A 14882-nucleotide genomic window follows, 5' to 3' on the forward strand; every position below is an offset into this window, starting at 1 on the left:
GGAAAATAGATATGTTATGGGCAAAGATTATAGAGGAGCCTCTATAATCTTTGGTTATGGGATGGCTCTTGGACTTGCATTGACTCGATGGACCAAATGTCCTCTGTCCACGTTCTATGGAAGCATGACTATTTCCATGCGAGTTATTTACATGCTGATCAGAACAAAAGCGAGATTACAGGCGATGGGACAGAAGATGTGGCGTGGCTTGCGGGCGTTTCGCGATCTGTGTGTACGAAATGCAGTCGAGTGTGTTTAACCTGTTACTACTGAGTGTTTCAGAGCAGAAAAATGCAGAGGAGTGAAGAGGACACGCCCTCAACTCGAATCAACTGCAACAAGTTTGGAGAGGAAAGAGTGGTGATTCTGGCAGCGGGTGAGACTGGGTTTGGCTGAGGAGCGAGCACGCAGTGACTTCTTCCCCGCAGTCGACCCTCGGCTCCAAACTCTGAAACATGTCGCAGCCGCAGAAGAAAAAATCTTCCAGGAAGGTAAATGTGGCGGAGGCAGGGGCGCTGTCGTTTGGTAAACCAGCTTTGTCCCGGGTCGGGTCGGGTTTTACCGCCGCTTGAACCGCCCTCCTTCCTTCCTTCCCCCCTGATCTTCGTGACGGAAACGTTAAAAACGTTTCTTTCCTGGTATTATGTCGGCGGGAAATCTGCGTGAGGGCGCTTAATGTTATGTACGATGGTTATGTTAGGGCGTGTGGCTCCCCATGTCAGTTCAATGAAGTGCCCCCGCCCAGGGCAGCTGACCCCTGCGGCCGGGTTGTGAGAGACGGGAGTGTCCCATCCAGTCACTGACGCCTATATCTACAAAAAACCCAGCTACAAAAAACTCTCCCCCCAGGTAACCAGGGGAGGGCAGAGGCCGAATTGGCGATTAAATATCGCGGTATGTGTTTGGTGGGGCAGAGAGGGAGAGAAAATGGTTCCTCGGCCAGCCTGAGCCACATTCTTGATACAGGGCTTGTTCGCGCTGAGCAACTACAGGCAGCTCAGCAAAGTCCGCCCGGCCCTTGCAACAGCTGAGTGTCATTTCCCCAGCTCGCCGCCACACGGGGGGTCCGCCAAATTGTCTCGCCCACTGTTGTAGGTTGCATCGCAAGTTAAACCGGTTGCTTCCAAATGTGTATTTGTGTATTTGTTTGGTGTTCTCGCTTGGGCGTGATTAAGCGGGCAACTCCCAAAGACGACACGGGGTGTAACGCTGAGACCAGCCCTCCTTTTGTCACTGGTTCTTCTGTCACCTGATCAAAGTGAGGGCTCAATTTTGCATCACCTTTTCAAAATAAATAGTCCTGTTGTGGAAAGTTTAATTGGGGATGGCCTTTAAAAAGCTGGAGCTGATTCGCCTGATGGGCAATGTACCATGCAATGCAGTTGAAGAGTAAAAACAGAGCTCTATGTATTACTTCATAATGTATTCATGCACAGTGACAGCCTTAAGTAAGTCTCGTGCCACATAAAGTTGTGAAATAACCTTAAACTTACTTTTCTGTTTAAGTAGCATGTTGTTACATTACCGTGACATCCAGGGGAAATGAACACAAGGGATACATTCATTGATTATGGTTTATCAGGGAGTAGTATTTTAGTTAAGATTTCTCTTTTAAAAACACCGTCAGTTATTGACGTTTATTCCAGTTTAGGGTCATGGTTATGTTAAACGATGTACATAATGTGAATGTGATGTTTGGTCAACACTGTGTTGTATAAAACTGATCCTGCTATGTTCACAAACCTTGTCAATCACATGAATATTTTTATTTCTGACTTTTGCCTCTTAATTGACTGATAATAGTGAAAGTAAGAGAATCTTAAGTATCTCACTTTCATTTTGCTCTTGCAATATGATTGTTTGGGGTCCCTAAAATGAAGTAATTATTTTGCTTCCTTCCCGAGCCTGAGTCACTGTTTTTATTTTCCATTATCATAAACTCGTATTCTCGAATACCCATGAGAAATTCCATCAGAGCAAATGATAAATCAGAAATATTTCTAAAATGTTAAGGGACTCTATGACTCAATTTAAATTGCCTAGTTGGCCTTTTGTTTTGGTTCCATTGTAGATTATGCTATTCCTACTTCCTGCAGAAAACTCCACAAGTATCGGGTCCTATAATGGCTACATTCTATCAATGGGTTTATTTTTTTTCCTGTGCTCACAAATACAACTTTCCACATCCAAGAATTATTTATTTTTCAGTGATAAAAGCGTTTGCACCAGAAGGCTTGCTTTGTTGGTACCCCTGAGGAAAGGAGCAAAATAAAACTCAGAAACCTCCTTGAAGGGAACAGAAAATGCTGAAAACACTCAGCAATTCAGTTAGTATTTGTGGAGAGTGAACTGAGATCAGGTGAAGGGGAAAAGATTCAATAGGAATCTGAGAGGTAACTTTTTCAGGTAACGGTGGGTGTATGGAACAAGCTGCCAGAGGAGGTAGTTGAGGCTGGGACTATCCCATCGTTTAAGAAACAGTTGGACAGGTACATGGATAGGGCAGGTTTGGAGGGTTATGGACCAAGCACAGGCAAATGGGACTAGGGTAGCTGGGACATTGTTGGCCGATGTGGGCGAGTTGGGCCGAAGGGCCTGTTTCCACACTGTATGACTCTATGACAGTTTGATGAACTGGCTGATTCAGATGCAATGTTAACTGTTTTTCACTCTGCATAGATGCTGTCTGACCTGCTGGTTTATTACAACTTAATTTTATACTGAATTCCAGTCATTTAATGTTTTGTACTTAACAGTCCCAGCATTTCTCTCTCTTCCGGCTTCATTCACCTTCTATTTAGAGGGGAATTGGAAGTAGCCCATTCAGCCTCTTGAGCTTGTTCTATCATTTAAACTGATCTTCGCTAGACTCATTCTAACTTTGACTTTGCATTCCAATTTGCTAAGAGTAACCTTTTACCCATTTGACTATCACAAATCTGTCTACCTCTGTTTTATAACTATTCTTCTTGCAGAGGGTATGGAGTTCTCCACCCCTATGTGCTGCGGAGGCTATCTTTTCATGCATTTATAAGTTTATAAAAGGTGAGAGAAATGAAGGCAATGGGAACTGGCAAAGAAGAATTAAGGCTTGTGGAAGATCAACCATGATCATGTTGAAAGGCCAGGTGGCAACGTTTGCTCCTATTTTTGTGTGTTTTTTTAAAGACTGCTCTCTCTGCTCTTTTGAAGGAGAGTTTTAAAGGCACTGAGAAAGTGTCATCGCACCTGTCTAAATAGATATCTGCTTATTTTTATACTGTTGACACGCTCAAGATTCTTCCTCAATGGAGTTCTGGAAACATTCTCTCCACATCCACCCTTTTAGACCTTTATGCCCCTGTCCCACTTAGGAAACCTGAACGGAAACCTCTGGAGACTTTGCGCCCCACCCAAGGTTTCCGTGCGGTTCCTGGAGGTTGCAGGTGGTTGCCGGAGGTTGCAGGTAGTGGAAGCAGGTATGGAGATTGACAAAATCCTCCGGGAACCGCACGGAAACCTTGGGTGGGGCGCAAAGTCTCCAGAGGTTTCAGTTCAGGTTTCCTAAGTGGGACAGGGGCATAAGGATCTTGTTTTAATAATTCTTGTTCTTCTAAACCAGTGCATGTGAGTCTAGCTGTCCAATCTTTCTTCATAGGGTAATCTGACCCGTCTCCCCTGAACATCAGCTGTGATTAACCAGTGTTCACCACCGACTCTCAGTAGCTCAAGTCAAGTCAAGTCAAGATTATTTGTCACATACACATACGAGATGTGCAGTGCTCCCATCACCACATGTCACTCAATCCCTTCATTTTTCACCCTTGAGCAATCTTTTTGTGGTTGCCACCCCTCCCCCTTATCTGCAAAGTAAAACATATTTCTAAATTTTATACTTTCTCAGTTCTGATGAAAAGTAATCAAATTGAAGCATTAGATCTGTTTTTTTCTCTCCACACATGCTGTGTATTCCCAGCATTAACTGGATTAATTACAAGGTTTGTTGCTCTGTAAGAAGTTAGGTTTGGATAAACCTAGATTTGTATTTAGGAAAGTTATCAAGTTTTGTTATATTTGCTGTTTTTTCTATTTTGTACCAATTTCTTTCCTCTCTATTTTCAACATTGTGTTTTGTGGCAAAACAGAAGATAAAACTTGCAACTTGAGTTTTCCTCAGTTACTTCCTACATTGTTAAAATACAGTAGATTGTTGGAAGATTAAGATACTACCCTTAAAATCAATTATTTCAACCTTTGGAGTGACCAAACTCAAGTCCTGTGTGGCTCGGCTTGATGAAGGACGGGAAATCTGTCTGGGCCGTGTTACATTTTGTACATTTACAAGGTGGTATCCTGGTAATTTATCTTCCTGCCTTTTCGCATTTGAAAGATGACATCTCTGGCAGCACACTCAATGCCGTGGTAGTGTCAGCTATTATGCAACTACAGTAAATTTTTGTACACATTTCTAATGCAATGAAACGTGATAAAATGCATAATGGGTTTATTGTCAAACCTAAGCATTTTACTACAAGCCTTGGTAAAAAGATTAATGATTTTAAGGAGGTGTGGGCCCGTCCCACTTGGGTGACTTTTTAGGTGACTGCAGTCACCACATGGTCGCCACATGTCCGCGGGTGGTTGCCGGGGAGTCGCCTTCATGGTTGTGAGGAGTTCTGGCATTCTGGGAACTAGTAGCTGCCTCATTCTGCTTGCCATGAAATTTTCAACATGTTGAAAAATTAGTGGCGACTAGAATGAAGCCGCCATGGAGAGTTGCGAGAATTCTCCGGTGGGTCGCCAAGAGGTCCTGTTGGGTTGCCAGGAGGTTGAAGGTTCTCGTAGGTTGTAGCCGGTGCTGACCGGTGAATTTCATTGGCTCATCGGGAGAAAAAATGGTAAGCAGTAGTTTTCAGAACCAAGGATAACCGTGTATTTCCGGCTTCTTAAAAGTTGTCTCCACTCCCTCTACCCCCTTTTCCCCCCCTCTCCCCCTCTCCCCCGTCTTTTAAAGGACTTACCATACACTGTGCTTTAGCCGTCTATTTACAGCGCCAACCTTCCTGTTCATCGGGGTGTGTATCAGTTTCACCTTGGCTTTGCACTGTGCGAATTTTTTAGGCAGCGCTCCTCCTGCTTGCCATGTATGACAGGCTGGTGAAGGAAGCGATGTGTGTGTGTGTGTGTGTGTGTGTGTGTTCCACTCTGACAGTCGCCGTTCCTGTTGCTGGTTTTTCAGGTGACTGCTGGCAACTTGACAGTCGCTGGCAGTTCACTGAAAAATCGCCTAAGTGGGACAGGCCCGGTAGGCTTTGAGAAACACCTTAAAAAGGCAAATGGGGTAGAGAGGAAGAGAGATTCAAGAGAATTTTCAATTTCAAGTAGTTGAAAAAGTTTAATACCCCTAGGGGAATTACTTAAAGAGGCCAGAATTGAAGGTCAGAGATCTAGAAGGCCTTTATCTAGAAGAGGTGGTTGGATGGGATTAGTTACAATGGTGGTGTTGAGCTTGCAGAAATGCTTGAAAACAATGACAAGTGTTTTAAAAGTGATACAATATCATTCCAGCAGCCGATAAAGATCTCAAAGCACAAGTGAGAAGGGGGAGCAAGAACAGGACTGGTTGTTTTTTTGAAGAAGAGAGTTTCAAGGACCACGATTATCACAGAGAAAAGATGAACCTTTGTTGTCAAATGCTTACCATTTTTAAAACAAAATCCATTTGTTGGGTGGAGGGGGGAGGTTATTGGATGCCACCACTGTTGTTTCCGCAGTCACTATTCCATGGCTCGATGGTACATTATCATCACATGCACTTACGTACAGCTACATTTGTGTTTTGCATACAGTTCAGTAAAAATCTTGCTATACACAAGCACAATCATACTTAAGTACAAGAGTGTGAGATTACACTGAGGCTGTAGAAAAGAGCCAACATGTTTCTGGTGCCACCTTGTACCCGCCAACTTCAAAACAGTTTAAACTCTAGACTTAATTTGGCCTGGCGGCAGCACTGGGTTAGAGTTGCAGGGGTGGCCTGGCCAGGTGATGTTGTCGATGCCCTCCACTCCTCCATTGCACACCAAGCCGTGTCCAATCTGTACTCGGCTACTTGGAGTGGCGTCTGATCAAATCTAGCCCCAGGCTGCTGCAGGGAACGGTCTGAAGAAGGGTATTGACCCGAAACGTCACCCATTCCTTCTCTCCAGAGATGCTGCCTGTTCCGCTGAGTTACTCCAGCATGTTATGTCTTTCTTCTGCTACAGGTCACGGTATTCTTGAAGCCATTATAAGCCACAGTTTTTATGGTAGATATCGCCTCTGAAACTGAATTTGCAAAAATTTGAATGATTGTACAAAAGTTTGAGGAAATTAGGTAATGTACTTGTAGCTGTATTTTCTCAGGTAGTGCTTTAATTAGTGTTAGATGTGCTTCAATAAAAATGTTAGAAACATAGAAAATAGGTGCAGGAGGAGGCCATTCGGCCCTTCGAGCCAGCACCGCCATTCATTGTGATCGTGGCTGATCGTCCCCTATCAATAACCCGTGCCTGCCTTCTCCCCATATCCCTTGACTCCACTAGCCCCTAGAGCTCTATCTAACTCTCAAATCCACCCAGTGACTTGGCCTCCACTGCCCTCTGTGGCAGGGAATTCCATAAATTCACCACTCTCTGGGTGAAAACGTTTTTTCTCACCTCAGTCTTAAATGACCTCTCCTTTATTCTAAGACTGTGGCCCCTGGTTCTGGACTCGCCCAACATTGGGAACATTTTTCCTGCATCTAGCTTGTCCAGTCCTTTTTTAATTGTATATGTTTCTATAAGGCATCCCCTCATCCTTCTAAACTCCAGTGAATACAAGTCTAGTCTTTTCAATCTTTCCTCATATGACAGTCCCGCCATCCCAGGGATCAATCTCGTGAACCTACGCTGCACTGCCTCAATGTTCTTATTATAACCATGACCCTATACCAACACAACATTTTTATTAACCTCTCCATAAGCAGTGTTTTTGAAATCTTTCCCTTACAGTGTGCTAAAATGTCAACTTGCTTATCCATAGGCAGGTAATGATTAGAAGTGAACTGAAAAAATCAGTGGGATGGTATTTATCACATTTGGCCTCAATGTGATAAATACCATCCTCATGTTCGGATGCTATGGATAGAGTCATAGACACATAGATCATATAGCACAAAAATAGTCCAACATGTCCCTGCTGACCAAAGTGCCCTATCTAAGCAAGCCTCCTTTGCCTGTGTTTGGCTATTACGCCTCTAAACCTTTCTTATGTACCTGTCTAAGAGTCTTTTGAAATGTTATTATGCAAATAGTATCTGCCCCATCTACCTCCCCTGGCAGCTTGTTCCATATCAAATCAAATTCCTTGTATGTTCACATACTTGGCTAATAAATTAATTACAATTACAAAAATTAATTACAATATGTCTACCACCCTCTGAGTGAAAATGTTGACCCTCAGGTTCCTATTAAATCTTGCTCCTCCAATCTTAAATGTATGTCCTCTGTTTCTTGATTCCCCTATCTTGGGAAAAAGATTCCGCATTCACCCTATCTATTACCCTTATTTTATAAACCTCTATAGGATCACTCCACAGCCTCCTGCACTTGAAAGAATAAAGTCCTAGCTTGCCCAGCATTTCCATATAGCTCAGGCCCTTGAACCTGGCAACATCTTCAGAAGTCTTCTCTGCACTCTTTTCCAGTTTAATGACATCTTACAGCAAGGTGACCAAAACTGAACACACTACTCCAAATGCAGTCTCACCAACGTCTTGTGCAGTTGTAATTATAATAACAGTTTTATTTAAAAAGACCAAGTGGGACCCATTGGGTCCCATTCCCCTAACGCAATATTCCACCACTCACCCGTTCCCCCAACGCAACCAGTTTCACCAACGCAATATTCCATCACTCACCCATAGCCTGCAACTGCATAGGCGCGGCTTATTTCCCCTCATCCCCCAACACTCCCTCCCTCTCCTCTTCACCCTCCCTCTTTTTAAACTTTAAAAATTTGACTTTTCACTTTAATAAATTCAATTCCACTTGTTGCCCCATGCCTGTAACAATGTTACAATTGACCGGACACTGAGATTTTTTACAGTGAAAAGTTAAGTGAAAATTATTTTAAGTTTAAAATGTGAATAACTTGTGAAATATACCATCAATCTGAATGAAAGTTGATATAACACACCACAGGAAAATGGTGAGTAAGGTGGTCAAAAAATTGTAGCACTATCGTGTACCGTTTTGGCGTAATTTCAGGACATCACAGACAGACATAGAAACAAACAAGATGAGAGTTTTAGGAATATAAGATAGATAATGGCAATTGTGTACTTTTCATTCAAAAAAATTTCCAGTAATTTCTGATGATACGCCTTTGTTGCAATGAGCAATACAACTACAAGGCGATCTCAAATCAGTACAGAAGGACGGCACGGTGGCGCAGCTTTAGAGTTGCTGCCTAACAGTGCCAGAGACCCGGGTTGCATCCTGACTATGGGTGCTGTCTGTACGGAGTTTGTACGTTCTTTCAGTGACCTGCGTGGGTTTTCTCCAAGATCTTTGGTTTATCCCACACTCCAAAGACGTGCAGGTTTGTAGGTTAATTGGCTTGATATAAATGAAAATTGTTCCTAGTATGATAGTGTTAGTGTAAGGGGATCGTTGGTCGGTTCGGTCTTGGTGGGCCGAAGGGCCTCTTTCTGCACTGTGTCCCAAAACTAAACTGAAAGTGAACTTATTTTGTTTTGATGATAGTTTTGCTGAAGGATTGCATTTTTGAATTACACTGAAAATAGCACCAAATATATTCTCAACCTTTCCTATCCATGCACCTGTCCAAACATGTTTTAAATGTTATTGCACCTGCTTCATCTGCATCCTCTGGCAGTTTGTTTCATATACCCAGCATCCTCAGTGTGAAGAACATGCCCCCCAATGTGAACAACATGCCCTTCAATCTTTCCCCTCTCTCCTTGAACCTATACCTTTCAGTTATTCTGTCCTGGTTTTTATCCAAACCTATCAAGTTTTACCATATCAATTTCAGGGCAGGGACTGAGAATTATCAGCAAGCCAGTAAGAATCCATTCCTTCAGGAGGGAAGTGTCTGAAAGAAAATGGCAGAGAAGGTTGTGGGTGGTAAATTTATTAAAGTAGTTGCATGACTTACTTGCAAATGACCAGTGTGCATTCCCAGTACATTCCCACTGCTATAGGGCATAGAGACATGGAGTCCCACAGCACAGAATTAAGCCCTTCAGTCCAACATGTTCACACCGAACAATATGCCCAACTAAGCCAGTCCTGCTTGCTCATGTTTGACCCCTATCCCTTGGAGAAACCGTGCAGGCCAGGCAGTATCTGTGGTAAGCAAAAGACTAAAATATCTCAGATTGGGATTTTTCATCAGACTTGAGAAAAAAGTTAGCAGAGAAGGTGGGGGAAATATCCAGATTTTTTTTGGATGGAACAAAAAAAATAATCTGATACGATGAAACATGAGTCCGTTTTTCCACCATTTACAATTTTTATTTCACATTTTCAGGATCTGCAATTTTTTCCCCCGATTTTTCATTTGCGTGATGTCTGAAAACTATTTTAGCAAAGATGTTTATTGCAATGCAGTTGTTTTATTATACAGTTTGGAAGGTGTGGGAAACCCAAACTTGTCATCCACTGTCATATTTTTGCATTGGAAAATGATCAATGCGTTGCAAGTCTATTATGGATGCCTTGGTACACATTGGAATTTATTAAGGTGAGATTGGGGAGCTTGGAAGTGAGACCTGCATTATGCCATTGTCACATCCTATCCTTATGTGTCGAAATAATTAAACTTAAAGTGCTGGGGATTCAAAATCTAAACATCTCTCTTTATTCAGAATCATTAATATGTTCTTTATTTATTTTATCTTCTCTTGTAATTTTAAGATCTGTACTCCGTTTGCTTTAGTTGGAATGGGGCACAAATGTAATTCTATTTTTGGGAGGGTTATTTCTGCAAACCTGTCCTACAACCTATCTTGGCCAACAACAAATATCTCGGGTTGAGCCAATAAAATTCACATGATATGATGTTGAGAAGTATATCCAGTAGCAATATATGAGGACACATTGCTGAAATTTAGCTTAGATGTGTATGACTGACAGCATGGCCTCACCAAGGAGATAGTTCCAGAGCTTTGGATTAAAGATGAGATGCCAGCCCTATCATCTTTGCCTATGAGGGTGACAGTGACAACAATATTTTGCATTAAAACATTTCCATCTGAGGTGCAATAAAGAAACAACTGCCATGTTGGGGATAAAGCAGTGTGTGGCTGCAACAATCGGGTCATTGTGCCTTTGTTTAAAAGGTTGTTGCATAAAGTAAGAAGAGGAGAAAGGATGATGGCAAGGTATTGTAGTTTCCAGGACTCATCAGTGCATTCTGGGCATATGGATTATTTCCACTTAATTAATAAGAAGGAATTCTCTTTAATTAATACAAACCTTGTTTGTCACAAGGTCATAAGTGATAATAAAATAATTCCACAGATTCACCACCCTCTGACTAAAGAAATTCCTCCTCATCTGCTTCCTAAAGGAAGGTCCTTTAATTCTGAGGCTATGACCTTTAGTCCTTGACTCTCCCACTAGTGGAAACATCCTCTCCACATCCACTCTATCCAAGCCTTTCACTATTCGGTAAGTTTCAATGAGGTCACCCTTCATCCTTCTAAACTCCAGCGAGTACAGGCCCAGCGCCATCAAATGCACATCATATCCCCCTCATTCCTGGGATCATTCTTGTAAACCTCCTCTGGACCCTCTCCTCGAATATGGTGCCCAAAGTTGCTCCCATTACTCCAAATGCGGCCTGACCAGCGCCTTATAGAACCTCAGTATGACATCCCTGTTTTTGTATTCTTGCCCTCTTGAAATGAATGTGTTTGCCTTCCTTACTACCGATTTGACTTGCAATTTTTTGAGAATCCTGCACAAGCACCCCCAAGTCCCTTTGCACCTCTGTTTTCTGGATTCTCTCCCTACGTAGAAAATATTCTACGTCTTTATTCCTAATACCAAAATGCATGACTCCACACTTTGCTACACTATATTCTATCTGCCACTTCTCTGCCTGCCCTCCAACCAGTCCAAGTCCTTCTGCAGAGTCCCCGCTTTCTCTACACTACCTGACCCTCCACCTATCTTGTTAAACAAGCAGCTTGTTTGTGACATTCAGCACCTTATCACACAGGTTCTTGCAAGATATCCAAACAAAAAACCATCTATCTATACATAACTAAAACTCTGATCTTGTTATCTTCCGATTTGGCCGTCTTTCTATTTACACAAAAACAGTTCGCGATAGCGCTATGATGTTTCACCAGTTCACTCACTGTTCTCCTGTGCTGAGAGTGCGCCAAATTTCATTCCGATCGGTTGAATGTCATAAAAGTTAACGAGGTTTAAAAATCTTAAAAACTGCGCGTACGCAGATCGATCTCTTCTCCTGCCAGTCGGTGCCACGAGGATTAGTCTCTTCCCCTGTCACTCCCCGGGATGGTCCGCCCCTTCCTACGCCATCGCGTCTTTACTGGAACTGAGGGTGGCCGACGGAGGTTTCCAACCGGACTTTCGGAGGGACCCAAAGCAGCCCTGCCCCAAGCATCCCCGCCCCACCCCAAGCAGCCCTGTCGCAAGCAGCAGCCCCGCCCCCAGCAGCAGCCCCGCCCCCAGCAGCAGCCCCACCCCCAGCAACAGCCCCGCCCCCAGCAGCAGCCCCACCCCCAGCATCACACGGGAGGGCTGGTCACCAACGCAATTTTCCACCTCTCCACCATTTCCAATATTGCTCGCAAGTGGTGGGGGGGTGCTTTCTGTTGCGCTAGTATGGGTGTGGCGGGCCGAAAGTACTGGTTTCCAGAGGGCTAGTATAAACATTGCGGGACGAATGGATTCTTGGGCTGGCAGCCAACTGTTGCAACGATTTTAAAAGCCAAGCCAAGGCAAACAATTGGGCAGCAGGCGCCCGACAACCAAAATTCATTTTGTGAACACAAACATTTTTAAAAGGCGAGGCAAATAATTGGGCAGCAGCCACCCGATAACCAAAATTCATTTTGTGAACACAAGTTTGTTTAAAAAGGCGAGGCAAACAATTGGGCAGCAGCCACCCGACAACCAAAATTCATTTTGTGAACACAAACTTGTTAAAAAGGCGAGGCGAACAATTGGGCTGCAGCCACCCGACAACCAAAATTCATTTTGTGAACACAAACTTGTTAAAAAGGCGAGGCAAACAATTGGGCAGCAGCCACCTCACAGCCGTATCGAGAGGACTCACCGTGGAGTAGACGTGCGTTCAGTGTTATTCGCAGCTCAGAGAGCCGTGACCGTCTCGCTTCCTGGGTCTGGCAGAGACTGAGTGAGGGATTACACTTCTGGGTTTTATAGTCCCTCCCCCCTGCCGCCAGCGGGTGCAGCAGAGAGAATGGGGAATTTAAAAAAAACATTAATATCTCTCTGATTTTTCATCGATGGGAAACATCCTTTGGTCCCGTAAGGCGGAGGGGGGCTCTGAGCGAGGTGGTCAAAATGACGGCCGTAGGTTGCGGCGTTCTCTTAGAAATCGCAGCATAGTGGGCCAAAAGCGGTCAAGATCAGACTTTTAGTAATATACTAGACCAAGTGCAGACCCGTTGGGTCTATTCCCCCAACGTGCGGTTGTGGGGGGGGAGGCGGCATGCAGCGTCACACACTAACTATCCCCTGCCCCCCCCCCCCACTCACGCTAATTACCCCCCTTGATATTATATTAATATTATTAATTTGCTCCTTTTACCCCATAACCACCCTATCTACTGACGCATAGCCCCCAACATGCAGTCACATCTAGAGGGGGGGGGGGCGGGGTTAGAGAGTGAGGGCAGAGAGAGAAGTGGCAGAGACAGAGAGAGAGACAGAGACACAGAGAGAGGGGCAAGGGGGATAGGGGGTGGTGAGGAGGATAAGAGGGAGGGTGGGTGAGGGGGGAAAGGTGGGGGAGGAGGGGAGGAGAGAGAGAGGGTGAGAGTGAGGGGGAGAGAGAGGGGGTGCTGAGAGGGAGGTGAGGTGGGGAGCAGGGAGGGGGAGGGACGGTGGAGGGAAGAGGGTAGGGGGTGTGGTGGGGAGGGGTTTTAGGGGAGGGAAGGAGGGTGGGGGAGAGGGGGGAGGGGGGAGGAGAGAGGGGGATCAGGGAGGGAGGGGAGGGGGTAGGGGTGTGTGGAGGGGAGGGGGGTTTAGGGGAGGGATGGAGGGGGAGGGGATGGAGGGCAGGAGGGGGAGAAAAAGAGGGGAGAGAGAGGGGGGAGAGGAGAGAGGGGGGGAGAGGAGAGGGGGGGGAGAAGAGAGGGGGGGGGAGAAGAGAGGGGGGGGGGGAAGAGAGGAGAGGGGGGGAGAGAAGAGGGGGTGAAAGAGAGAGGGATAGGGAGAGAGATAGTGCCTTTTTACTTCAACCCAAACAACCATTTGCAGGCAGTGCTTTTTTACCATCAAACTAACTATATATTCATTTTCAAACCAAATTAAGGGTACTCAGTGCTGTAGACATTTGTTCAGTGTCATTCAGAGCTCAGAGTGACAGAGACTAATTGACAGAGCTCCAGCTTGCAGAGATTTATTGAGGCACACCACTTGCTGGTTTTATAGTCCCTTCCCCTGCCTCCAGCGGGGGCAGCAGAGAGAATGGGGAATTTTGTAAAAACATTAATATCTCTGTCATTTTTTCATCGACGGGAAAAATCCTCGGCACACATACGGCGGAGGGGGGCTCTGAGCAAGGTGGCGGCGTTCTCTCGGGAATCGCAGCACAGATGGCCAAAACCGGTCAAGAACAGACTTTTAGTAATATAGATAAAAGATATAGATGAAGAAAGCTTTACCTTCATCTCGTAGTTTCTTAGTAACCTCAATGTACTTTTTCACATAATTAACAACCCACAATCTCCGATCTGGTGGGTATGCTGTCAACTCCAACTTGTACCCAACCATGCCTGGCCTGCTCTGTTTCATGAGTTCATCCATATAAATACTACCTTCTTGTCAGATATGACCGAGTTATCCAGACGGAGTTTGCGTAAAGACTGAGCTCTTCGTGCTGAAGTAAGTGCCATAAGCATGACTAACTTACGAGTAAGCTGCTCCAACGTTAGAGATGCAGCTGGTGCCAATTTGCGTATAAAATATAATACTGATTTCACATTCCACACTTCTTTGTATCTAGGCTTTAGAAGGTTCATATTAAAGACACCTTCCATAAACTTTGTCACCAGTGGGTGAGAGCCAATCGTTTGTTGTCCCACTCCAAGCACTAGATACAATGATAAGGCACTGCGAGCAGTGTTAATTGCGCTATAACTTAGTTGCTTATCATTAAACCAAACTGAAGGAAACCCACAAACCTCTGCTACTTCTGCTTTAAAGTAGCTCACATGTGTCTCTACACAAAACCTTTCCCCTTGTTTAATGTAGGTAGCATACTGCTTTCTTGTGCCATCTCGCCAAGCTGTAGTGATCATGTCAACTGTCCTGCTGGATAGTCCTATAAGCTCGAAGGGTGTCTTTAAATCCTGCAAATTAATAAATCAATACGATCATGCAGTGGATGCGATGCACGAGTGACAGGTTGAACCAACCACTGTTTGTGTCTGTGAGCAAATTTAGGAGCTTCTTTCAGCAGACCTTTTTACAATGGAAACCATGGTTGTGTAGGCCAATTTGGCACTACTATAATTCCTGTTGCCTTGTCTTGAATTATCTTTTGGAGGCATCTTCCGATAAGGCAGAATGAGGAATTTCTTGACCTGGTGTCTGCTTCAATTTTGTACCTACATGGCAGGTGTACAG

General features: G+C 44.5%; 1 protein-coding gene across 37 annotated transcripts in view; it reads left to right on the forward strand.

The window, feature by feature from the left end:
* The first annotated feature begins 285 nt into the window (after positions 1 to 285).
* cast (calpastatin) overlaps positions 286 to 14882 on the forward strand; it is a 174194-nt gene continuing 159597 nt past the window's right edge. For 14 of the 37 annotated variants that reach the window (XM_033017306.1, XM_033017319.1, XM_033017314.1 and 11 more), the window contains exon 1: positions 297 to 491. In XM_033017306.1, coding sequence (XP_032873197.1) covers positions 456 to 491 — 36 coding nt within the window. In that variant the 5' untranslated portion in view covers positions 297 to 455. Of the gene's footprint in view, positions 492 to 14882 lie in introns of all 37 variants that reach the window. The other 23 variants (XM_033017311.1, XM_033017323.1, XM_033017342.1 and 20 more) reach the window with 9 other exon arrangements.

This window comes from Amblyraja radiata, chromosome 3 (assembly GCF_010909765.2).
Source record: "Amblyraja radiata isolate CabotCenter1 chromosome 3, sAmbRad1.1.pri, whole genome shotgun sequence".
Classification (NCBI taxonomy): Eukaryota; Metazoa; Chordata; class Chondrichthyes; order Rajiformes; family Rajidae; genus Amblyraja; species Amblyraja radiata.